General features: G+C 47.4%; 1 protein-coding gene across 1 annotated transcript; it reads right to left on the reverse strand.

Annotated features, from left to right (window-relative positions):
• Positions 1 to 582: 582 nt before the first annotated feature.
• On the reverse strand, positions 583 to 6,998 carry CCL5 (C-C motif chemokine ligand 5). The gene is made up of 3 exons (XM_036911021.2): positions 6,835 to 6,998; positions 5,571 to 5,682; positions 583 to 1,078 (listed from the first exon to the last, which is right to left on the reverse strand). Exons 1-3 carry the CDS (start codon positions 6,908 to 6,910, stop codon positions 991 to 993), a joined length of 276 nt encoding a protein of 91 aa, XP_036766916.2. The 5' UTR covers positions 6,911 to 6,998; the 3' UTR covers positions 583 to 990.
• Positions 6,999 to 24,300: the final 17,302 nt, after the last annotated feature.

Here is a 24,300-nt window from a genome sequence, read left to right on the forward strand (position 1 = left end):
CTCATCTCTTTCAGTAGTATAATCCCCTACCCTTCAATGTGACCACAGCCTTTTGTATAGTGTCTTCCCTTTAGGTGTTTATGATTATGTTTAATCTGTTCATTGGGTCCATTCTCCTCACTTGCCTGTGATCTGCCAAAAGGTAAGGACTGTAGCTTGTGGTTCATTCACCTCTATTCTGCCCCTGCCCCCTGCCAATGCCTAGAATAGTGCCTGGCACACAGTGGGCAGCTTACTGTAGATAGAAAACATGGGCCATCAAACCATCAGACTTAACATCACCCCCAGTGAACTGACATCATGTACCGTGATGGCTGCACTGAGGAAGACAGTGCCACCCATGTGGGATTCCTGCCGAAAATGTTTAAGAATCTAATTATGAGGAAACAATCAGGCAAATCCAAATTAGAAAACATTCTACAAAAATTTGATCTGAGCTCCTAAAGAATATCAATGTACTTGAAGACAAAGTGTTATAGGACACGAAAAAGACCTGACATCTAAATTCAGTATATGTCCTTAACTGCTCCAAGCTCATGAGGAAGGAAGGTTCCCAAGGAGAAAATCAAACCAGGAGCCAGCTTTGCATTTGTGCTGAGAATTTTAATGGAAAGCTGATTTCTCATATTTGCCTGTCACCCTTTCCCAGCAAGGGGCTGAGATGGAAGCTTTGGCCACAGGGCATTATCCTAGGAGGCCAGTCTTCATCCAGTGTTCACCTCCAGAGGCACGCTGACTTCCTTCTTAATGGCAGAGCTGTGGCCAAGCTGAGGGGCCTAAAGCTCAGAGACTTGAGATTTCCTATGCACAGGGCAGAGCCTCAGGGGCTCTCCTAGGCTTTAGATGGGGGAGGCTTTTGTAACTGCTGTTGTGTGGTGGAATCTGTGCCCTCTGAGGAGGGGCTGCGGGGAAGCCTCTCAAGCTGGTTAGGACAAGAGCAAGCAGCAGTAGGAAAGCTCGTGAAAGTTCAGGTTCAAGGCACCCTCCATCCTAGCTCATCTCCAAAATGTTGATGTATTCCTGCACCCATTTCTTCTGTGGGTCAGCACACACCTGGCGCTTCTTTCGGGTAACAAAGCTGTGGGAAAGGAGAAGAAGAGGGTGAGCCCTGCTCAGTGCCGGGACAGTCAGTCTGGGGGATGAAGTGGATTGACACATAACGGAAAATGGTGATGGTAGTGGGATGGGAGATTTTTGGAACTCTGTACAATTGTGTTTGTGGCTTTTAAGGAAAGGACATTTCCTCATCTGTTGGGTCAAAGGGCCCCAAGCCAAAAGCAGGTTTGCATTTTAATCCACACACAAACACATGCACCTGGAGAGCTAAGGGGACATGGAGCCTGAGAAGTCCAGGGTTGAACTGGTCAACCGCTGGCTTTTCTCAGCACTTCCTGTTTCAGACCCTGAGCTGGGTGTTCAAGATGCAGAGAAAAAGAGGTGTCCTCCAGGAACTGAGTGAGAGATAAGAGGTGGTAAGACAAGCAAACGTGATTTGGCTTCTGATAACACAGTGCCTGGCATAGGGTGGACACTCAACAATACCTTTATGCATGCATGAGTGAATGAAAGAAGGACGTGAGCTTGAATCTTGTTTTTACCACTTCTTAGCTGGATCAGCTTGGGCAAATTGCCAAGGTGTCTGAATCTATTTGCTTACTTCTAAAATGTGAATAGAAATAATTTCTAATTTGCACAATTGTCCTGAAGCTCAAAGGAGATAGTATGTGTGAAGGAGTTTTGAACCAAGCCACACATGCGTTGTGACTGGAATCCGTGGGGACTCTGCTTTAGGCTGGGTCAGAACAACAGGACACCAACGGCCTGGAGCTGCATGCTGTGCTCAGATAGGTTGAGGGCCCTGAGATATGGGTGGAGTCAAAGCACTTCTACCAATTAACTGGCCAGAACGTGGGGGCCTCTGAGAGCAAAAGGCCTTATATCTACAAGTATTGGTGATATAGGTTGGTGTGTAAAGGCCTGGGGGTCACAGGTGCAGTCCGGATGCCTGCCTCCCCTGTTTGATGAGAGACTCGGTCTATCTGGTGTGGACCTCGGACCTGGATAGCAATACTGCCAATGCACACGGTACTTTGGGGCAGCCTTGCCTACTAGGACCTTTCTCATTTTGGCTTCCCCTTCAGATGTTTTCCTAGATCTTTTCTAGCCCAGATGTTTTCAAAGTGAAGGTTTAGGTTGTCTGGTGAGAATGAGGGTTTCTTGGCTCCTTTCCTGGCTCTATCCTGGATAGCGTTTGCCCTCAGGGAAGCGGCTTCCCTTTTTCTGAGCCACTCTCAGAGCCACCTGACCATCTTTCTCCTATCCTAGTGTGCAGAGAGAAAAGAAAGGGAGCAGAAGTACTCTGGGCTCTTGTGCCTCCTAGCGTCTGTTTTCTTATTTCTTATTTAGGGTGATGAGGGAGATTCAGAGCCAGACCCTGCCCTTGTTCAGCCAGTAGTCAGACAGGAAATCCTGCAGACTCACTATTCTCGCTCCTCAGCCCCCTTGGCCTGTGGCCAGGAAGTCAAAAGGCCAGGAAACCAACATCTGGGGTGAGGATTGCTCAGGCCTCCATTTCCTCCTTCTGCAGAATGTTGAGACTGAAGAACAGTCCCTCTTTGCCAAGTTTCTCTCCTTGCCTCCGTTTTGGGGGCATGACTTCCCTCCCAACTCTCTTCCTCTTGGTCTCCTTGGGAGCTAACCACCTTCACCTGCCCCTTGAGAGCAGGTGCTCTCAGAATTGTGGCCCTTTACTCTTCTTATGTCCCCCAAGTCTCTGGTGCACAGTGGGTACTTAACAGATATTTGTTAAATGAGTTAGTGAATGAATGAATTATAATGAATTGCATTCACTCATCAAGTTTCACTTGTCACTTCTATGACTATAATTATACTTTTAGAGGAGGAGGAGAAATGAACACTTATCAGGCACCTACTGTATGCCAGGAAATACTTTAATTTTATTTTTCATTTTATTCTCACTTTAACCCAAGGAGAGAAGTACTTCTATATCCCTCCACTTTGCAGATGAAGGAATTGAGGCTCAGAGAGGTTACGTGGCAGGCCCAAGCCCCTGCAGCTATGAGCTGGCGAGCTGGGATTCTAATGAAGGCAGACCAGCTCTGGAGCCAGTGCCCACCAAAACTGCTCTCCATTGCCACTCTTGGGAGACCCTTTCCTCCTATTAAAGAATGTCATATCTCTAGCCCCAGCACCATTTCCTCAGCCACCAGCCCTCCATCTCCCATTCCCTGCTGGACGTATCCACGGGCTTGTCATGCTGGCACCTTGGCTCTTTCCCCCTTAAACAGCTTTTCCTTGAGACTTTGAGGGCTTCACACTTCTCCAGCTGGCTGGCTGGAAACCTCAGCGCTCCCCTCAACCCCCCTCCTTTCCCTTCCTCGCTCCTGACCTCGCACCTGCCAGGCTTGCTGATGCCACCTCTGAAGGTTTCTCTCCACTGCATCCCCTTCCCTTCAGGTCCTGTTTGGCCTCAGTACTGCTCAGGTGGATAACGATAACAGCCTCTTAACTGGACCCTATGTTCTAGGCCTTTCCCTCTTCCACAAGTTACATTTGCTCTGACGCTCTTGTTTCATTGTGCTGATGCTCAAGGACTTCAGTGCTTTCCTGCACAGAGACTCTATATAAACCCAAGGAGAGTCCTGGCGACATTCCCACTGCCTAACAGGCCCTGCTCTTCTCTGCCAGCCCAGGCCACCTCAAACAGCACCTCTGGCAGCAAACTTCCCCAAGTCCTTTGTCCTAATCCCTGAAGCTGGGTATGCTCCCTCTCTCCTTGTGGAAAGTTCTTGTGCAAGGTACTCTAGTCACTGAGGCATCTGTCTTCTCTTCTTATTAGACTGTGAGTCCCCTGTGGGAAGGGTTGGTAGTTTATTAATCTCTACCTGCCCAAAATAGGTGCTCAGAGAAGGATTTTTTTTTTGAGAGGGCATCTCTCATATTTATTGATCAAATGGTTGTTAACAACAATAAAATTCTGTATAGGGGACTCAATGCACAGTCATTAATCAACCCCAAGCCTATATCTCAACAGTCTCCAATCTTCTGAAGCATGACAAACAAGTTCTTACATGGTGAACAAGATCTTACATAGTGAATAAGTTCTTACATGGTAAATAGTGCAAGGGCAGTCACATCACAGAAACTTTCGGTTTTGATCACACATCATGAACTATAAACAATCAAGTCAGATATGATTATTCGTTTGATTTTTATACTTGATTTATATGTGAATCCCACATTTCTCCCTTATTATTATTATTATTATTTTTTAATAAAATGCTGAAGTGGTAGGTAGATGCAAGATAAAGGTAGAAAACATAATTTAGTGCTGTAAGAGGGCAAATGTAGATGATCAGGTCTGTGCCTATAGACTAAGTATTAATCCAAGCTAGACAAGGGCAACAAAACATCCACGGATGCAGATTTCTCTCAAAACAGGAGGGGTGAGGTTCTAAGCCTCCCCTCTGTTGGTCCCCAATTTCTCTCCTGATGGCCCCCCTGCGACTGTGCCTGTCTTAGGTTGTTCCTCCCTTGAGGAATCTTACCCATCTCTGGCTAACCAGTCATGAGAAGGAGTTTTTTTGCCCCTGGAAAAGTATTTGGTTTCAGGAATAAAATTAGTAGTGCTAAATATGACCACTATACTTTAAAAGGATTCACTAGAACCAAAGGCTAACTCTGCGTACCTATAACCTTGCCAGTGTCCAGGAAATTTTGGATTAAAAATTTTGACATTATACAGGAAACTTCAGGATTGCCCCATTTTCATTCTATAAGTTTTGTCTTAAATTTCTTAAGCAACTGTCACTATTGATCTTGCTGTAATAGAAAGAGCAGGCTCCAGAGACAGGCTCCATCCCTCACTGAGCAACCTTGGGCAAGTCACCTAACCTCTCTGGGTCTCAGTTACATTATCTGAAAGAATTATGCATACCTGTTAGGACTATTATGAAATTTAGACATAATGCATGTAAGACATTTGACACACAGTAGTCACTTCCTAGGTAGTAGATATTATTACGTTTTTTTCTAAATATGTTCATTTGCATATTTAAAAGAGAATCTCATTTCATTATTTCTTCACCAATTGATAAAATTGTTGTTGTTTTTTTTACACACTTGACTGCAACTAGGGCCCTGACCTCTGACCTCTCCTTTCTAGTTCCTCTGAGGTTGTTGTGGATTTGACTGGGTGTGGGATATGGAGAATGTGGGGTTCTTAACTGGAAATGGAGGACTGAGTCCATCTCCTCCTTGGAGGGACATTGCAGACCATGTTCAAGTAAAAGTCACATCCGTAATGATCAGAGACCTAACCTAGTCCATCAGAGTGGGGAGGATCCTCCAAGCATACCTTGTTTAACCCTTTCACAGATGGCTGGGGAACTGAAGCTGGAGAGGGAGGAGCCGTGGCTGTTTGAGCAGCTAGAGTGGGGGGTAGTGGATGGGCACCCTCCCAGAGGGCTCTTAGAGGGGACTGGCTCTGGGGCAAAAGGCATCCCTCCCTCACACCCCGCTCCTGGAATGTCCACAGGGCTGAGACTCACACGACTGCTGGCACGGAGCATTTGCTGCTGGTGTAGAAATACTCCAGCAGGTGGGCGCGGGGCAGTGGGCGGGAGATGTAGGCAAAGCAGCAGGGTGTGGTGTCCGAGGCATCTGAGGGAAGGAAGGAAGGAAGGAGACCCCTGTATTCATTGCCAGTGCACACTGAATATTGTGCTGGGTACTTTATATGATTTATGTTGAATAGGCTATTATCCTCTGGCTGAAACTGAGGCTCAGAGAGGTATAGTCACTTGGCAATGGACACACAGGTCAGAGTGGAGATTCCAACAGAGGACTGAGAGGATCTCTCCAGTCCCTCATCTAATCCTCGAGCCTAGACTGCACCCTTCCCTCTACACTGCACCCCCATGCCTTGGCTCTCACGACATGCTCAGCTTCCTTGTGGCTTGCTTGGGCCCTCTGCCCTTATTCTTGCCCTCCTAGGATCCTCAGTGGATTCAGAACTAGGTTTCTATGAGACCTAAGGTGGGTTGAGGGGAGGCTTCCAAACTCAGACTTCATGGTTCAGCCAGGACCCCTGGAAGGGGCCTGAACATGCATATTGCATCCTGGGAGCCTCTGGCTGAGACATAGCGAGAAGGGCTCTGAACATAGAACATAGAAGGAGGACTTTTGTTGGTCGGTTAATTCAGGATGACCTGGTTGGTGTCGGTTGCCATTTCCCAGTAGAGTAGGAGTGTTTAGGAGCTAGATAGAACTGTTTTGAACACCACTTCCCCACTTTCTATCTGTGTGACTTTGGGCAAGTTACCCAACCCCTCTGGGCTTCTGGTTCCTCATCTGTAAGTCAAGGATAACAACTCTACTTGCAGGTAGTTATATTGAATAAGATGGTATATGTAAAGCAATTAGTATAATACTTGATCCATAGTAGGCATTATTATCCTCTCTCAAGCCCTATTTTTTCTGTCTATGAAATGGGGGAGAAGGTGAGTATCCCAGGAGGGCTTAAGTGCTTAGAAATGTCTTGCAAACCCTCCTGGGGAGGTGTGAGTCAGTTGTGTGGACAGGTCAATCTGAGCCGCCTCTGCCTGCTAATATCCTCAGCATCAGTCCACACTCAGCACCTGCAGCACCTGGGGCCAAGACCTTGAAGGCACAAAAAGTTGATCAGAGGGTCCCTGCCCTGCAGTGGCTTAGAGATCTATCAGGGACAACTGGACATCTGGGCAAAGCAACGCCTAAGAACATAAACCGTAGGGTCTGCCTGAGGGGGCTGTGGCAGTCGGGACTTGGACTTACACGGGGAGGCAGATGCAGGGGCGCAGAAGGTGGCAGCGGCGAGGGCGACCACAAAGGCAGCTGTGAAGACCTTCATGTCACCTGAGGGTGGATGCTGTGGGAGATCCGCTTGCTGTCCCGGGTCCTCTGCAGGGATTCTCTGCAGCTCAGGCAGGCTCTTTATAGGGAGGCAGGCAGCAGAGGAGGTGTCCCCCGCCCCCTACAGGGGAGTTTCCGAAACAGCAGCCGTGCATTGGCTGATATCATCAGTGAAATTGCACAAAAAGGAAAAGAAAACTGAAATAGCCTCCGGAAATTTGAGTGTGTCTTTCCTCTCCACCGTGCCCTCCCACCCAGAGTGAGCTCATGGGCTCTCCCCGTGCCTCAAGAGAACGAGCCCAAGCACCAGTAGGGGTCGCCTCTGCTGGCGTCCTCAGCTTTGTCCTCCAGGGTGGGGGTCCTCCCTGGGGGCAGGAGGAGGGGTAGTTAGGACAGGATTAGAAACAACTGGGTTTATTTGGTTGCATTCAGAGCTCTTGCTCCTGCATCACAGCTCTGTATCTTCCCTGTCTCATCCAGGGAAGGATGTTATTTATAAATGTTTTGTTGAGAAGGGGAGGGTCCTCTGACATACAGTCCCCACAGGAGGGGAGAGCACCTACCCTGTGCCTGGGGCAGTGGATCTGGACATTTTACCAGATACGAGCTGGAGTGACTCCTCGGCAGGGCAGACCTTTCATAGGGTCACCCGCTTGTACTTGCTGAGCGAACACTGGGAAAATTGCTAATGTCTTTGAGCTTCTTTTTCTGTTTATTTATATATGGTTGATGTTTGTTGAGAAGCAGAGAGACATCTCTTATGCCACACACTACTCTCATTGGCAGCCGTTTACTGAAGGTCTACTCTGTGCCAGCCACCATTCTAAGGGCTTTACATGTATCAACTCATTTACTATTATACTACTAATATGCCCATTTTCCTAGTTTACAGATGAGGAAACTCAGTAAAAACTGGGATCCCATTTCTCAGGTCTTCTTGTGCACAAAAGTTACAGAATATGAGGGCCGCAGAGGGCTTTCACAGTCATTTTTTCCATATCCTTCACTTGTGGAGGAAACTGAGGCCCACAGGGTGGAAGTGGAAATTGAGCATCATTTGCAAGCAACACACAGCAAATGAATGATGGGGTCAGAACCCAGGTGTCCTGGCTTCCGCTTCAGTGCTCTGTCCACTAAGTACTGCTCACCATGAAAAGGATCATGGAAGGGGGACAGCCTTGAACTGAATCTGTGTGGTGGTCTTGATTAGAGCTAGGGTCCTTCCTTCCTTCCAAAGCATTGGATACATAAATCATTATCAATTCCTATTTGGATAATTCAGAATTAGTGACAATTTGGCTGGGGGCTGGGCTGATGTGGACTTCTGAATTATCTAACAAAAAAGTGTCCACTAACAGTGGTAAAAGCAAACAAAGAATTTAACTTAAAGTTGTCTCGCTAGGTCATGTCCCATAGGCAACTTGGTGGCTGAGGGTGACTGAATCACCCAAGGAGGGGGAAGACCTTATCTCCTTTCTTCCTCACAATGACTTTGAGGCAGGGCAGTCATTCTCGTTTTACAGAAGTGGAAATTGAGTGTCACTAAGGTCCTCAAGGTCACACAGCTGGCAGGTGGGATTTTTTTTTTTTTATTAATTATTTTTTATTGAAGGGTAGTTGACGCACAGTATTACATTACATGAGTTTCAAGTGTACAACACAGTGGTAGAACATTTATATACATAATTCTAGGTTCCAGCTATCACCCTACCAGGCTGTTACAATATCTTGACTATATTCCTTATGCTATACATTACATCCCGGTTACTTATTTATTTTACCATTGGAAGTCTGTCCTTCTTTTTTTTTTTTTTTTGTGAGGGCATCTCTCATATTTATTGATCAAATGGTTGTTAACAACAATAAAATTCTGTATAGGGGAGTCAATGCTCAATGCACAATCATTATTCCACCCCAAGCCTAATTTTTGTCAGTCTCCAATCTTCTGAGGCATAACAAACAAGTTTTTACATGTAGAACAAATTCTTACATAGTGAATAAGTTACATAGTGAACAGTACAAGGGCAGTCATCACAGAAACTTTCGGTTTTGCTCATGCATTATGAACTATAAACAGTCAGTTCAAATATGAATACTCATTTGGTTTTTATACTTGATTTATATGTGGATACCACATTTCTCTCTTTATTATTATTATTTTTAATAAAATGCTGAAGTGGTAGGTAGATACAAGATAAAGGTAGAAAACATAGTTTAGTGTTGTAAGAGAGCACATGAAGATGATCAGGTGTGTGCCTGTAGACTATGTGTTAATCCAAGCTAGACCAGGGCAATAAAACATCCACGTATGCAGAAGATTTCTCTCAGAACGGGGGGGTGAGGTTCTAAGCCTCACCTCTGTTGATCCCCAATTTCTCACCTGATGGCCCCCCTGCGACTGTGCCTGTCTTAGGTTGTTCCTCCCTTGAGGAATCTTACCCGTCTCTGGCTAACCAGTCATCTTCCGGGGCCATACAGGGAAATGTGAAGTTGGTAAGTGAGAGAGAAGCCTTATTGTTTGAAAAAGTTAGCTTTTTACTTCTTTGCATATTTATGCCCTGTGGCTTCTATGCCCAGCATTTGTCTTGAGGTATCTTTACCACTTGGAAGAATTATGATACTCGGTAAATTTGATATGAGGCACGAATTCTATTTAAGGGTTGTAATTAGGAAGGAAGAAGAAAAGCTATAGAAGTAGCAGGCGGAAGAAAACATGGGAAGATTGATTATTTCTTTGATATATCTTCTTGTAGAGTAACTTCAGCATGTATAGGTTTTAAGCTACTACTTAAATTGCACACACACATTAACATAATAGGAGTATAGTTACATAACCAAAGCATATCTGTAATTACCAGCCATCTGCAGTGAAACCAAGAAAACCAGTTAGGCACCTTAGGCATTTGTGAAAACTTATCTATGATATGGTGGATATTGTCCAACTGAACTTGAACAGTCTAAGAGAAATCAGACAAATTAAAACAACCCATTCCTGGGGACTGTTCACATGCCATATGTTCTTTTAACAGTAAATAGTTTGTAGTTGTAAGACTTTGGAGCGCTACAATTTGCACTTCTCCAAATTCTTGGTTGAGTTCCAACAGTATAGATCCAGTCCAATTTTGTTGTTTTACTGTATGCACAGGCCAGCTTAGATATCTCCTTCCTCATTCCCATGGCAAGTCCAGGAACTGGTGGGATGAGTGCATCTACAGCTGTAGCAGTGCGTGGATCTTTGTTGGGGTTTTTTGATGATCATCTTCTGGCATGAGTCTTCCAGAGAGTGCAGATGTTGGAAGTTCTTTTTCATATCGTATCTTAGTTCATTTTCGGGGTAGCCCAATTAGGCTTTGATCCTCTGTATAAACACAAACAGACACTTTGCCTACACTTTTATATGCCCTTTATACCCTTGTGTAGAACTCGTTGGAGGTTACCACACAGGAACTGCCCTTTTTTTTTTTTTTTTTTTTGCTATCACTAATCTACACTTACATGACGAATATTATGTTTACTAGGCTCTCCCCTATACCAGGTCTCCCCTATAAACCCCTTTACAGTCACTGTCCATCAGCATAGCAAAATGTTGTAGAATCACTACTTGCCTTCTCTGTGTTGTACAGCCCTCCCTTTTCTCCTACCCCCCCATGCATGTTAATCTTAATACCCCCCTACTTCTCCCCCCCTTATCCCTCCCTACCCACCCATCCTCCCCAGTCCCTTTCCCTTTGGTAGGCAGGTGGGATTTGAACCGAGGTGTTTCTGATGACCAGGCCCAAGCTCTTTCTGCTGACCACATCAGTCAGGCATTGAACAGTTACTGCATCCTTTCTAGGTGCTGTTCAAAGTGCTCTGTCCTCGCGACTGTTCGCCAGTTACCGGTAGAAACACAGTTTTGGAAAGCATGGCCATCTCACGTAAAGAATCACACTGCAAGTGCTCTCACAACATTCATCCTTCCACCCAAATCGTCTGCCTGCCTGAACTGTTCCCTTCACACAGCCCTCTTAGTTACCAAATGTGTGAGGCTGTGTAGCCTGCTGGTTAGCGCAAGGATTTGGGTGGTTTTCCTGTTTGCTAGACAGACAGTCCCGGGCAAGTTAATCTCTCTGGTCTCATTTCCCTCATATCTGTAAATAATAATGGCCTCTCCCACAGTGCTTGAGACAATTAAGTCCCCATAAACATACTCACGCTTGTAAAGCTCTTAGTGCAATACCTGACACTTATTAATTATTATTATCCTGTTATTAAGAGTAAGAAAATGGCAGTCCCTTTAAGGATATTCTATATCCTTATTATTAGTTAGGCTTTTCAGTGATCTAGACTAGACCCTCAATTAATATGGATTAATGAACTTCATTACAAAAAGTCTTTATTTTCAGCCAGATGGGTCAGTTGAGGCTTAGCAAGGTTAAGTGACTTGCTTAAGGTCACATAGCCTAAAATGGTAGACCTCGATGTTGACCCCAAGTCTGTATGGGTTCATAGCTTTTCTGCCATACTTCTCTGTTTCTAGAGAAATCCTAAAACTTTTGCTGAAGTTCAGTTTTTCCAGGTGAACTCTATTTCTGTTTCTTTTTTTTTTAAATCTCAATTTCCCTCTTTAAGGAGGAAAGGGAAGTATTTTCCTGATCACCAAATATGCTGGGCTGGGACACTAGCTGAGGACAGAGGTGAGGGAACCCAGAGACAGACCAGTGCGACACTCATCTTTAAATCCCGGTGCAGTGTGTGTGTCTGGGTGTAGTGATGGTGGGAATGGGAGAATGTGGGATGGTGGGATTTCTGAGCAGGAATAGGCAGGGGCTAAGTTAGGAGTATGTTTTTCCCTTATGGTGGTTCCAGTGGAGTGTGGGGAGTAAACAAGGGAGAAGAACCTAACTGTAACTGCATTTCTGCTACTCACTACTTTTCCGTGCAAAATTGGGTTTGGACTCATGGAATCAGCGCATCCTTTGGGTGTAATGTCCCGATTCCATGAGGAAATCAAAGAGCCTATATAAAGTAAACAGTATGGAGCTAATACAGGATTTGTGTGTTCAATGAATGGCAACTATCATTATGATTCACCCAGAATTTTATGTTCCTGAAAACTAGGAGCAACTGTCTGTGTGACCCGCTGCACGGGTGGCTGCGAGGATCAAGAGGAACAATGACTGTGGATGTGCCTCGGAGGCTGAAGGTGAGATACATATGTCATGACGCCATCTCTACCCTCCCTGGCCTACCGGTGTGCTTCGTCTACACTGCTCAGTCATTCCTTACTCCTGCAAATTGTTGCTGAGAAGTGCCGTGAGCCAGACACCAGTCTAGGCATGGGCACCACGGTGAGCAACTCAAAGACCTGCCCTATGGGACTTGTGTGTGTGTGTGTGTGTGTGTGTGTGTGTGTGTGTGTGTGTGTGTATGTATGTGTGGGGTTGGGGTATACTCCGTTATTGTAAGCATCTTTCACCAGTCTTGTCTTGTTTTTTTTTAAAAATAAAAAACATTAATTGTGTTTTTCCTGAACACAATAATATCCTATGCCTTTTCTTTTCTATTCTTTGTATTCTTCCCCACTTTCTAACAGATGTCTTGGACATAATAGATGCTAATTAATGCTGGTTTAATCTTAATACCTTTTTGTAGCATCTTGATTAAATACCCGGGCTCTCAAGTGTTGGACTCCAAGTTCAAATCCCAGCTCTATTACTTATTAGTGCTGACCTAGAGCAAGTTGCTTACTTACTCTGGAGTTTTCTTCATCTGTAAAGTGAGAGATTGGTCCCCACCTGTTTTGGGTAATGGAGCCCTTTAAGAATCTGATAAAAACTTGAATGCTTTCCAAAAACTCATAGAGACCTACAGAGACACACGTGTAATGTGGACCCGGCAGGCTCATCGGTGGGCCTGGGGAGTTCACAGGGCTGGTCCTCATCAGTCCTCAGTCCTCCTGTACTCATTTTCCTAGCGTTTTCCTCACCACGGCTAGACACACACTCCCTCCAGCCCAGCACAGTTCCTCTCTCCTCCTCCTGGCCCAGCCTTCCTTTCTGCTTTTTCATTCACTCTTTTCCTAAGCTAAGCTGGCTGCCTGCCTAGACTCACACGGTGACATTAGGAAACCAAAGGCAGGCCAAGAAGGTGTAACCTAATTCCATCTGGATTCCAAAGCTTTGCTCAGACCTGGAGTTCCCCCACCAACTGTGTGGGGAGCATCTCTGACTTCTCTGCATGCTTTTTAAAAAAATGTCCAAAGCAGGGAAAGTCCCTTTATTCTCTAGGAATCCCAGTGTGGACTCTGAGAGGAACCTGAGGCAAAGTCATTTCCTTTTGCTGAGCCACAGTTTTCCCTATCTGCAATTTGGAGAGGGGCTCCCTGATTGTATCCCTCCTTCTCTGCCCTGTTTACAAGTGTGACTACTTCCCAGGGCAGCCAGTGAGCTGCTATCTCACCCTTCCTTGTTTCCATAGGGCCCTGCTGGGGTAGGTGCTCCCTTAGTGCTGCTGGACAGTCTGTAGGAGGCAGCAGTTCGGTGGGACAAGCTGAGACTTCCCAGGCTGCTCAGGGGACTTGCTCGGGTGGAGGCAGGATTTGAAGCCACCTAGGCCTCTTTCTGAGACATGCTGCCCTCCCTTATGGTCCGGCTCTGGTTTGCTCTTTCTATGTCAGTATGTTCTGCACCTCCCTTCCCCTCATCACCGATGTGCTTCTCACCGGGTCTTGACTGTGACAACTGCTCATGGTTTCACCACATTCACCCCAGAGCGTGGCAGCTTGCCGCCCCCACCCCCAGGTCTTCCCACCTTCACCACACGGGACAGTGGCTATGCACACCCGCTTGTTTGCTTGTTTTCTGCAGCTGGAGACCACACCCAGGGTGTTTGCTGATGCGCTAACTCGCCTCGGGTTCCTGGAGGAGCCCACCACAAGGTGCTGGTAGGTGGTGGGGCGCCCTGGGGGGAGGCTAGGCATCCTGGGGGGAGGCCTGGGGGAGGCATCAGTTCTTCTGAAATTGCCGAGTGACAGATGATTTCAGGTCCTGCTCCTCCTGACAGTGTGGAGTCTGTTAGGATTTCCTCCGCATGTTTGTCATGTTGTCTGGAGGACCCCTGTCCTTGTGAATACACCCAGAGCCTCCCCACCCTGGCTTCTGTTGCCTCCAGCCCCAGGGAGGAGCCTGGTGAAGAGGGCGGATTTGGGGTTGAAATCACACAGACCACTTACCCTCTGTATGTCTTTTGACAAGCCATGGACTATTCTACACCCTGGTTTCTTCTATGGAAATGGGATGAAGAACACCTAGCTCCTATGACACCTAGGCAGTCAGTTCACTGCCCAGCACAGTTGCTGGCACAGGTAGATGCTGGGAAAGCTGTCCCTTCCCTTCCTTTCCCAAGATGTCCAGGCTCAGCGTTTCTTCCCTCAGTGCCTCCCCACTCCCAGCAGAGGTGTTCATCTCAGCTTGGTGCTGGGAGACATGGGGGCAGGCGAGGGGGAGGTGATGGTGATTTTCCGTTAGCTGTTAGGTACTGTGCTGGTGCTAGATGCTTCAGGCATTATTTCACTTATTAGGAAGAAGACACACAGAGAACAGTGATGATTCAGGACCGTCCTGAGTTCTCCCGCCCTCTGTGTTGCAGACTTCAGGGACTCAGCCCCATGCTCTGTCCTTCACTGGATTTATCCTCTCTTGAGTCTGGCCATGGAGTGAGACCTGGTCCCCTCTTCTCCTTTGCTGGCTGTCCCCATCGGACTTTTCTGGATGCTTTTTTCCTTTTTGCAGACAGGCTTGCAAAGGAAGTGACACATGTTTCAGAATCTTACAGGACTCTCGTGACCGTGGTCTGGATTCTGCCCCTTTTTTGAGCTGTTCCTGGGAAGCCCCTTGGTGTCTGGCCTGTTGCACCCATTCTCAGGGATGGGGATCCCCAGTGTCTTGCTCTTCCTCTACACCACCTCCCTCCCCACTCTCTCTCCCCTTCCCCCCCACTCCCCCCACCAGCACTGAGACCTGCATGTGTCATATTACAATAGGGTCCTTAGACCCTCCTGGGGCATTTCCATTTTTGAGGACCTTCTGCCTGGGTGAGGAAGTCCCCTTGGGGAATTTCCTCAAAATGAGATTTGGAAATTCTGCACTTTAGTCATTCCTTACAACTTTGGGTCATGAAAGGAGCAAAGACTGAGAACTAGGAGACCTGAATTCTAGTCCCAGTTCAGCTCAAAACCCGACTGTGAGATTTTGGCAGACCACTTGCCCTTTCTGGGCCTCAGTTTCCTCATCTAGGAAATGGAGGGTTGACAATATTATTTCTGAAGCTGTTTCCAGTTAAAAGATGTAGAACTAAAGGATTTCTCTCTAGTGTACTGGAGGAGATTTGGGCCTAGGTGTCTTCTTGCCCCTAAAATTGGTTCACATCAGTTCACACTGCTCCTACGGGTAAGGCTGAGGGGTTATCACCCCTTTTCCTCCACCCGTCCTTCCAAGGCCTGGGACTCACCTTACCACTTAGCTCACAGCATCCTTTCATGGGCTTCCTGCATCCATCCATCTGCCCACTACTCCACCTACTCCACACTGTCACTGCTTCCGTTCCTCCACCATCCATTCATTCATCAGCTCATTCATCTCTGTGTCTGTGTCATTTAAAATTTACTGTTTATAAGTTCAGGAAATGGCTAACTTGGGCAGGAAGGTGATGTACTGGGGGTAATGTTGAGTGACTCACAGAAGGGACAGAACATTGGAGAAACTGATTTGGAAAAGGGACAGTGAGAAACCAGGGTTGCTCTGGGTATTTGGGCAGGACGTACTACCTGACAGCCTCATCAGAGTACCTCTGTGGAAATAGATGTACTCCCGCCATTTTCTCAATCTGGGATTCATAGTCCCAGGGGAGGGTGGATAACCAGCCAAGCTTGCATCATTTGCTTGCTCTTGGCTGGGAGAAGACAGAGCAGCCGATTTTTAGTACCACTGGGACTCTATACCCTGGGGAAGAAGTAATTCCACAAAAAATGTGAGGTGCTATTTGCTGGGGTTAATGGATGCTGTGTAGAAAAATGAAAACACAAAACAAATAAGCAAAGAAACAAATTAAACCGATACTCCACCCACTCATTCCTCTTCTATTCATCCATCATCCATCCATCCATCCATCCACCTATCCTCTCAGCCAACCAAGTAACACACCTATATTGAGCACCTGTCACATTCCAGAGGACATACCAGGCACTTAGATATAGTGCAAGGGCACCTATCAGAAGCGCCCCAAGTGTGTCCTTACAAAGGATGTATCTATGGAGCTGAAACAAAGACGAGGACCCAGGGAAGGGAGTTCACATATATCCGTGTATTGGAGGGTCCCAAACAGCATGACTAAGGACCTGGTGACTCGTTCTGGGTGTGGCCAGTAAGGTTGGTTTTGTGGCTATCTCATACTGCCAGGAGATTGCTTACCATGGGGGCAGAACAAAATGTGGCAAGGATTCAGCACCGGAAAACCTGGGTCCGCTTCTAGTCTCTGCTCCTCTTTAGCTGTGGGCAAGTCCAACCTCCTATTCCTTTCTGTAAAATGGAAAGAATGAACATAGGAATCCCTGCCTTGTCTGACTCAGAGAACCGCTGTGGAGGTGAAGTGAGTTAATGATGTGAAGCCACTTTCTAAGGACAGAAGAGGACTCTTGTTCCCATGCTTACTTACCTCTCCAGAATGGCCGATGATCACCCCGTGGCTCATGTGCTGCTCCCACTTCTTTCCCACCCCACTGCCCCTCACCCAGCAGTAACCATGGAAAGGATCTGTTGAGTTTTCACTTCCCTAGGCTGGTGGATGAATGTCCGGGGTAATCACTGTGACCCACTTCAGAGAAGTGGATGCTCAAGGCTCCGTGGGCCCCGAGGAGGCTGGAAACAGCAGCTGGTGAGTGTGTACGTGTGGGCACTGGTCCTGGCTTCCTGTGGGCAGGAATGAAATGACAAGGGGAAGCCCGAGACCGTATGAGTGGCCCAACTATTTTCAGTCCACAGTAGGAAGGAACTGGGTTCTCTAAGTTGTAGTCAAGTCAGCACAGGAGATAGCAAGCAGCTGAGATCAGAGGGTGAAGCCTATTGTCTGGAGGCATTAGCCCTGGACTTCCAGGGTGCCAGGCCATGACCCTGGGTGAGGATGTCAACTCTCTGAGCCTGTTTTCTCACTTGTGAAATGGGTGACTTGCTTGCAGGAAGAGCCTGTGAGTGGTGCTGCCTCCTCTTTGTTTCTTGCTGTCCTAGGATCACTAACTGGGCCAGGCATAGGCCTGCCTGTCTGCCCCTCTGCCAGCCCCTTCCAGCTAAAGGTCTTTTCATCATGTAAAAAGCTCCCCTTATGCTGCCTTTCACTGGTGGTTCTACATTGCTACAACTTCTATGAGGGGCAGTTTGGCAAAATCTATCAAAAATTTAAAAGCACAGATTGTATTTAATAAGTACCAGTAATTCTACTTCTGGGAATTTATCTTACACATATACTCACACATGTACAATCTGATATATACAAGATGAAGATTGGAGACAGCCTCACTGGCCATCACTAAGGGACTGATTAATTCTGATTAATTCCATGTAATGGAATGTTAGGCAGCTACTAAAGAGAGTGGGGCTGCTCTCTACGTGCACGTCTGGAATGATCTATAAGACACACTAATGATCTATAGGATACACTTGCTTCTTTCAGAAGCAAGGGACAGAATGGGTTGTGTAGTATGCTGCATGTGTGTAAAAAAAAAAGGGCTCATCAATGCTTGCAAATGCACTGATTCTCTTTTGGAGGCTTATAAGAAACCCTAACAATTATTTTCCCTTTCCCTTAGGAAGAGTAGTGGGAGGGAGGCCTGGAGACTGGGGTAAGAGGAGACCTCCTTTTCATTATATAACATTTTGGTATCTTTAGGAATTTGTATCATATGCATGTCTGATCTATTTGTAAAAAGTCATCTGGCAGGATGTGCCCTGGTGTTCCACGGAGAATTCCCAGGGAGTTTTGGGTCCCACTCTTAGAGCCTCATCCCTCAGTCCAGTGAGAAATCCAGGCTCTCTTAATGGGGTTTTCTGAGGGGAATGACTCCCCAGGGGCTCATCCCTGCCCAGCCCCCTCACCTTACCCCATTCCCCACTTCTCCCCCATCATACTCTGAAGCTGAAAACACAGCCTTACATGCCTTCTTCCCAGAGAAGAAGAGTGAGATTTGATCCCCGGGGAAAGGAGGGGTTGATCATCACCTTTCCTGACAGAGGGTGTTTCCTAGTGGAAATGGCACAGGCCTTGGAGTTGCAAAAGCTTTGGTTCAAATTCCAGTTTCTGTTGCTTTAGCTGAAACCGCCACGATCTGGCTAGATGGTTTCCTCATCTGTGAAATGGGCTGACTACTACTGAACTCAGGTGACTGGGAGATGGGATAAGGTCATTGCATGCAGTGCCTGGCACAAAGCAGGTGCTCAGTAAGTTGTATTAGTTGTGCTTTCCCCGAGGTCCGTTCAACCTTTATCATGAAGGAGGGAAGAAACAGTAGTGGCTGGACCTGGGCCCAGTTCAGCAAACACTGTTGGCTCTTCTGGGCTCGGCTCCATGCCTGGTAAAGGAGAAAAGGCTCAGTGCCAGTGTGCCAGGAGAGCATGCTGCTCAGAGGGCCTGGGAGAGCTGCAGGTTTGCAGCTGGCTGTCTGCAGCTTTGAGGTCTGCTCCAGGGGACTGTTTGCAGGATGGACCTTGCATTGGTTTTCGCAGAGGGGCTCTCTTGTCAGGGAAGAGGCTGGCCTGGGAAGGAGCAGAGTTCTGGGAATTGTTCTGTAAGGATGGGGCCTTGGGCCAGCAGGAAGCTTGGGAGCAGCCTCTCCCAGTGGCAATGGCTCTTACCTCCTGGTTCCCCACATGAGTTGCATAGCACACCGGCCCTTCCTGAGGACCGCCCACCTCCCAGCTGCAGGAACATCCCCTTCTCCCTGGACGAGCTGTGGTGGAGAGCACGTAGAGTACGGCAGACCTGCTGTTGAGCTCTTGCCTGTTTAACTCTGTAGAGCCTCTTGTTTGTGAAGTGGGGATAATGGTATTACCTATTGTTCACTGTGAGGATTCAAAGAAATATTTGAGGCATTACAAGAATATTGTTTTGGTAGAGCTGACTAAAGGGAGCTGGCTGGTCCAAAATGGCAATAAAAATCTTAGGGAGGAAATTACTCTTTGACTTAGGGGAAAAAAATGCTTACTGAGCATGTTTGATTGTAAAAGGGGAGACCCCTTACTTCACCCACTGCTACCTCTATTGCCCAGAGACGGTCACCTTGTTCTGTGTAAGAAGGAAGCAGGACTGAGAGTTGTTCCTGGTCAGCTTTAGGGTTGGTATGGGGTTGTGAGGGACAAGGTGGAGGTGTGCAGGGGTCCCAGCTCTGGGGAAGATGGTCAGGCCAAGGAGAGAGTAATTTCTTCTGGCAGGGATTTTATGGATAATACCCAATTTCCAGTTCTGACCTGAATTATTCTGTGCTTTTAGGATCTATCTTATGCCTAAATTTCCAGTAAACATCTGTTGACACTCAGTAGTCTTACTGCAGGGTTGTTTTGTGGGAATGAGGGCCCAGACCCACTGTGGATAAAGTGAAGATTCCTAGGATTCTCACCTGGCCCTGGCCGTCTTGCTTGCTACACATGTGTGGGCAATACATTGTTACTGACTATATATAAAGAGCTCTGCCCAGTGCTCTGGGCAACATGGTGGCATGGCTGCAAGGCTGCAGGAGAGCAGAGACGAGACTGAGACATTTGTAGGGGTAGAGAGGCCCAGAGGCAGAGACTGGCTTGCTGCATGCAGACTCACTTTGAGTGGACAGGATTCTAGTGATTGACCTGCCACCGTGGGAATAAAGTTGGGTATAAACCCTTTCACCCCAAGAACATTCCATTGTCATTCTTCGGTCTCACTGAATCTATAGTGAACTTGCCCGGGGCTGAAAACCATTGGCAAGACACCCACATAGTGGGTGAAGCAGTATATGAAGAAATTGAGGATTTAGTGGAAGCTGGGAATTGGAGGAAGAGGGGCCAGTATATAACACAGACTTTGTTCTTCTCTGGGATGTGGGCAGGGGGAGACTCTTGGCTGCTTGCAGTCTCTGAGATGGCAATGGAATGGTGTTCTGGATATTCAGATGACCCTGTCATAGAGGCTGCCAAGTGGGTGGCTTGAAAAGAATGGAGGATGTGCTGAGACTCAGGTCAGTGGGAACTGGGCAGGCAGAGGCAGCAAGCGAGGGATCCTGGGCCCTGGCCACTGCAGAGAAGAGAGCTGCCCCAGCTGTGGCACTGTGGCCACCTGGAGGGGTCAGAGGGGAGGTGAGATAACCATAGCTCAACGCCAACATCAGCTGGAGCAATGTCCCTCCCCCCGACCAGGACCCCCTGCATCCTGAAGCCATCTTGGGAGGTAAGAAACAGCCTTGACGAGGGGGCTGAACTCCACGGTGGCCGTGCTCCTCACCTGAAGGGCATCTGCTTTACTGCAGAAGAGATGATTTCCTTTAATTGCTTTTGTTTAAGTGTTTCTTCCTTCACTGGTGGGAATGGATATTCCAGTGTGAGATCAGTTACTGAAAATGAAGAGAACTTTTTTTTCTCGGTATATCTAAGTTGTAGCAGGTACATTTTTGACACTGCCCCATGAGTAATGCTGATGAAGCACTCCCACTGTCACATACACACACAGTCCTCCAGCCACAAAACCACCCTCTCAAACAGCAAACACACAGGCTGCATTCTAGCTCAAGGGCTACAGACACTCAGACCACTGGCTTTTCTCTCTTCAAAGTTCTGTTGGTGCTTCTGAAAACTGGAGGGAAACTGACAGCTGGGACCCTCCTTTTTATGTCATGCAACCCTTGTTTGATTGCTTCAAACCCCTTAAGGAGGTTGAATTCTGTGCCTTCCCCAGTCCCCCAACCACCCTCCGGGGGAGGTAGGGGATGCTCAGAAAGTACCACGTGGAACTGTGATGTTAAAAAAAGAAAGAAATGGAAAACATTGGGGCTGAGGCTGAGTCACAGTGAGGTGGGGCTGGACCCACGCCACACGTGGTGTCAGGTTGGCTGGATTTTCTCTTTATTAGTGCATAGAGCTTGTCCTTCCCCTGTTGTGTTAAATGGGCATCATATTATAATATTACACAATTCTTCCCTCAAGGCTTGTTGGGAAGATCAAGTGAGATGACAGAAAGAATTTCACAGCGGCTGGCACGGTGTAAGCATTCAGTACAAAATAGCTCTTAGTTGACTCTCTCTTCCACCCTCTGTACTTCTGGCCTCTCTTTTTCCATCTCTTACCTCCCCTTTATCTGTGGAAAGGTGGTGCCATTAAGAATCTCTACTGTGAGGAAGTGGGAGCTTTCCGTTTGGGAGCGAGGGGCTGGCAATTGGAAACAGGGATTGCCATGATCCCACATTTTGGGCACTCGAGCCAAAGCAGAGTGACTTTCTACCTTCTTCACCTCCTGCTTCTGAATACCAGCCTCACAACTTACTGGCTTCTGAACCTGGGCAGATGGCTTAACTTTTCTGAGCCTGTTTCCTTATTGGTAATGTGGGGATGATACTATACTCCATAATGGGGCTGGGATAATTAATGGGCACACACTATGTAACCAGCCTAGCAGAATGCTTGGCACATGGCAAATGCTCAATACATGTAGCTGGTTAAGCTAAAAGGATGAAGCTTGACTGGTCGAGGTCAACAACCCAGGAGTCATTCTTTTTTCTCTTTTTTTTCCCCTCTCAAAACTTTTGTGGTTAGGATTCCCCAGAAACAGACCATGAAATAAGGATTTGAGTGCAAGCAATTGGGAAGTGATCCCAGGGGGTTCCAGCAGGGTAACAGAGAAATAAAACATGTAAGGGAAGGAAGCCACTGCAGGGTTCTTTAGTGAGCAAATTACCAGTGTAATGGGGCAACTCTACTCAACCCCACGAGGACCTCCAGGAGACGGTAGAGCACATCCCAGAGGAGTCCTCCCCCATCCCAACAGGGAGAAGCCGAGCCAACACTTGTCTATCACTGCTTGAGGGCTGCTTTCAGGGGGAACTGCCATCTTGCAGGGTGTGGGCCAAGCTGCAGCCAGGGAAGTCCCTCAGGTGGAGTGGCAGGTGCTTGTAACAGAGGGCTGGCCTGCAGGTGCGGATTGGATTAAAAGGATGAGCTGTACAATTCCTCTGTTGACTGTGAAATTGGGAAACAGAGACCAGGCAATGGGGTGGTAAGATGTTGCTCAGCTAGTAGCGAGAGTAGATTCTATGAAGATAGTGCCGAGGGACCCCAGGGAGGGCTGGATCAGGCACTGACAGGTCGCACTGGGGAGCTGTGGAGTCAGACATAGATTTGCATCTTGGCTTGGTCACTTATTAGCTGTGTGAGGTGGAGCAAGTTGCTTAAATTCTCTGAACTCTTGGTGGTTTTCTCATGTCATATAGCTATAATCCCTGGCCTACAAAGTAGAAATGAGGATTAAGGCAGCATGTGTAAAGTGCATGACACATAAGAGATGGTCAGTGAGTGTCACTTCCCTTTTTATTTCCAACTGCCCCACCTCTTGCTCTGCAGAACTGGGTTGTGACAGGGCAACAGGGTTGGAAATAGGTTTGGAAACATATGCTCTTTAGGAAGTGATGGGGAGTGATGCAGCTAGAAAAGAGGGAGCAAAGGCACTTTCATGACTCAGACTTCCCTCCGTGGGGCTCCGAGGCAGGGCTGGGAGGACGGACAGTTCCCTGCCACTGTGAGATGTTAACAGGGGAGACTGAGCAAGCAGGCCCAGGGCTTGTCATTCAGTGGGGCATTTCGAGAGCCTGGCTGGAGAGGGAAAGTCCCCTCTCTGGATTCCCCCCGCCCTGGGCTGCCAGGGACTGGACTCTGTTCTACAGTGAAGCAAGGAGGTGGGTGGGCACCCCACTAGTGTGACAGCCAGCAGCCACAGGCTGTTCTCTGAGCCCAGGAGGGAGACAGCAGGCGTTGTGCTGTGGTTCCACTTCAGGATTGGGTCCCGGGAATCTGTGGTCAGACCAGAGCCACAGGGAAGCCACGGTTGAACACCTCAGCTGACTCCTGCCTCCCTTGTGGGTTTCAGAGTGACAAACAATGAAAATGATGCAAGTAAAACACAAACAGAAAAGATTCAAATCATTGTAACAGATTCAATTAATGCAGAAGTACATAGAAGTGTAGCTGGAATCTATAAATTCAGGTTTATAGGAAATAAAACTTTAGTCCTAGAACTTACTTTGATGTACATTTTTATCCTAGCCTGGTGGGAAACTTGAGCCTCAGCCTTTCTGGGGTGTGCCGGGGTGTTTGCGGAATGTCATACGATGATCTTTCCCTACGGGTTACTGCTGGGCCACCTTCCCTGGGCTAGGTATGGCCTGCAGTTCTGATGGCGTTCTAAGAGTTTGGGGTCACAGTCAAGGGCATGGAGGCATTCTCCAGGGCTGTGGGCCCATCTTCCTGGATGTTCTCCACAGCCTTTCCTCTTTGGGGTCCCTCTGCTTCCTGACAGTGCTCCTGGGACACCCATGCGGCACCGCCTCCCTCTAGACCAAACCAGGACTCTCTTTTGGCTTGGAAGAAATCCATACTCCTTAATAATTCTGGTGAAAACATTAAAATGACATACTTGGAATTCTCTTGTATTCTTTCTGCAGAGGGCTGAGGCTTCCACAACACACAGCCAAGGAGATTCGTGTTGTGCCCTCTGCCCTGCCTCATCTCTCCCTGGAGGCGGTGGAGGAGCTGCATGGTGTGGACGGTTTGCTTGAATGAGGGAAGGGAAGAGGGGATACAAATAGAAAAACACTTCAAAAATATCCTACCAGAGGATAAAACGTGGAAACCTGTCTTCCAGTAATGCCCCCTTAGCCACTGGTAACCCCCGTGAGCAGTTGGTCCTGCATTTACATGCATGCATATTTGGTAACCTGAGTTAGTACCTTAGAGCGTAATATTCCTTTACATTCAAGGGGCATTTCTCCACCCCAACCCAATCTCTACTTTACCATTTAAAAAATGCCAGGCTAGGGAGCAGTGTAGCTGGACAGTCAGGTCTGGTTATCTCAGCCCCCTCTGCACAGGCCCAGCTCCCTTTTTCCTGGTAGATGTGTAGTTCCCAAGGGAGCAATACAAAATTGCTTCTCAGCTTTGCCATGCCCTCAGTCCTCCAAACTTCCAGCTCCTTATTAAAACAAATTTATTGAGGTATACCTTAAATAGAGTGAAACATACAGACCTTACAGCTGATGAATGTTTATACCTGCGTGTAGTTGTGTAGCCATCATCCAGATCCAGATAAAGAACATCGTCAGCTCTCCAGAAGTTTCCCTCATGTTCT

The sequence above is a fragment of the Manis pentadactyla genome, chromosome 4, assembly GCF_030020395.1.
Source record: "Manis pentadactyla isolate mManPen7 chromosome 4, mManPen7.hap1, whole genome shotgun sequence".
Classification (NCBI taxonomy): Eukaryota; Metazoa; Chordata; class Mammalia; order Pholidota; family Manidae; genus Manis; species Manis pentadactyla.

What these genes read in the sequence shown, in the direction of transcription:
- CCL5 (XM_036911021.2), bottom strand. Translation starts at nt 6,910, where the DNA reads ATGAAGGTCTTCACAGCTGCCTTTGTGGTCGCCCTCGCCGCTGCCACC. An exon ending in CCCTGCATCTGCCTCCCCGT is followed by an intron (nt 5,683 to 6,834) that starts GTAAGTCCAAGT and finishes TCCTTCCCTCAG; the next exon opens with ATGCCTCGGACACCACACCC. An exon ending in TGCTCCGTGCCAGCAGTCGT is followed by an intron (nt 1,079 to 5,570) that starts GTGAGTCTCAGC and finishes CCTTTCCCACAG; the next exon opens with CTTTGTTACCCGAAAGAAGC.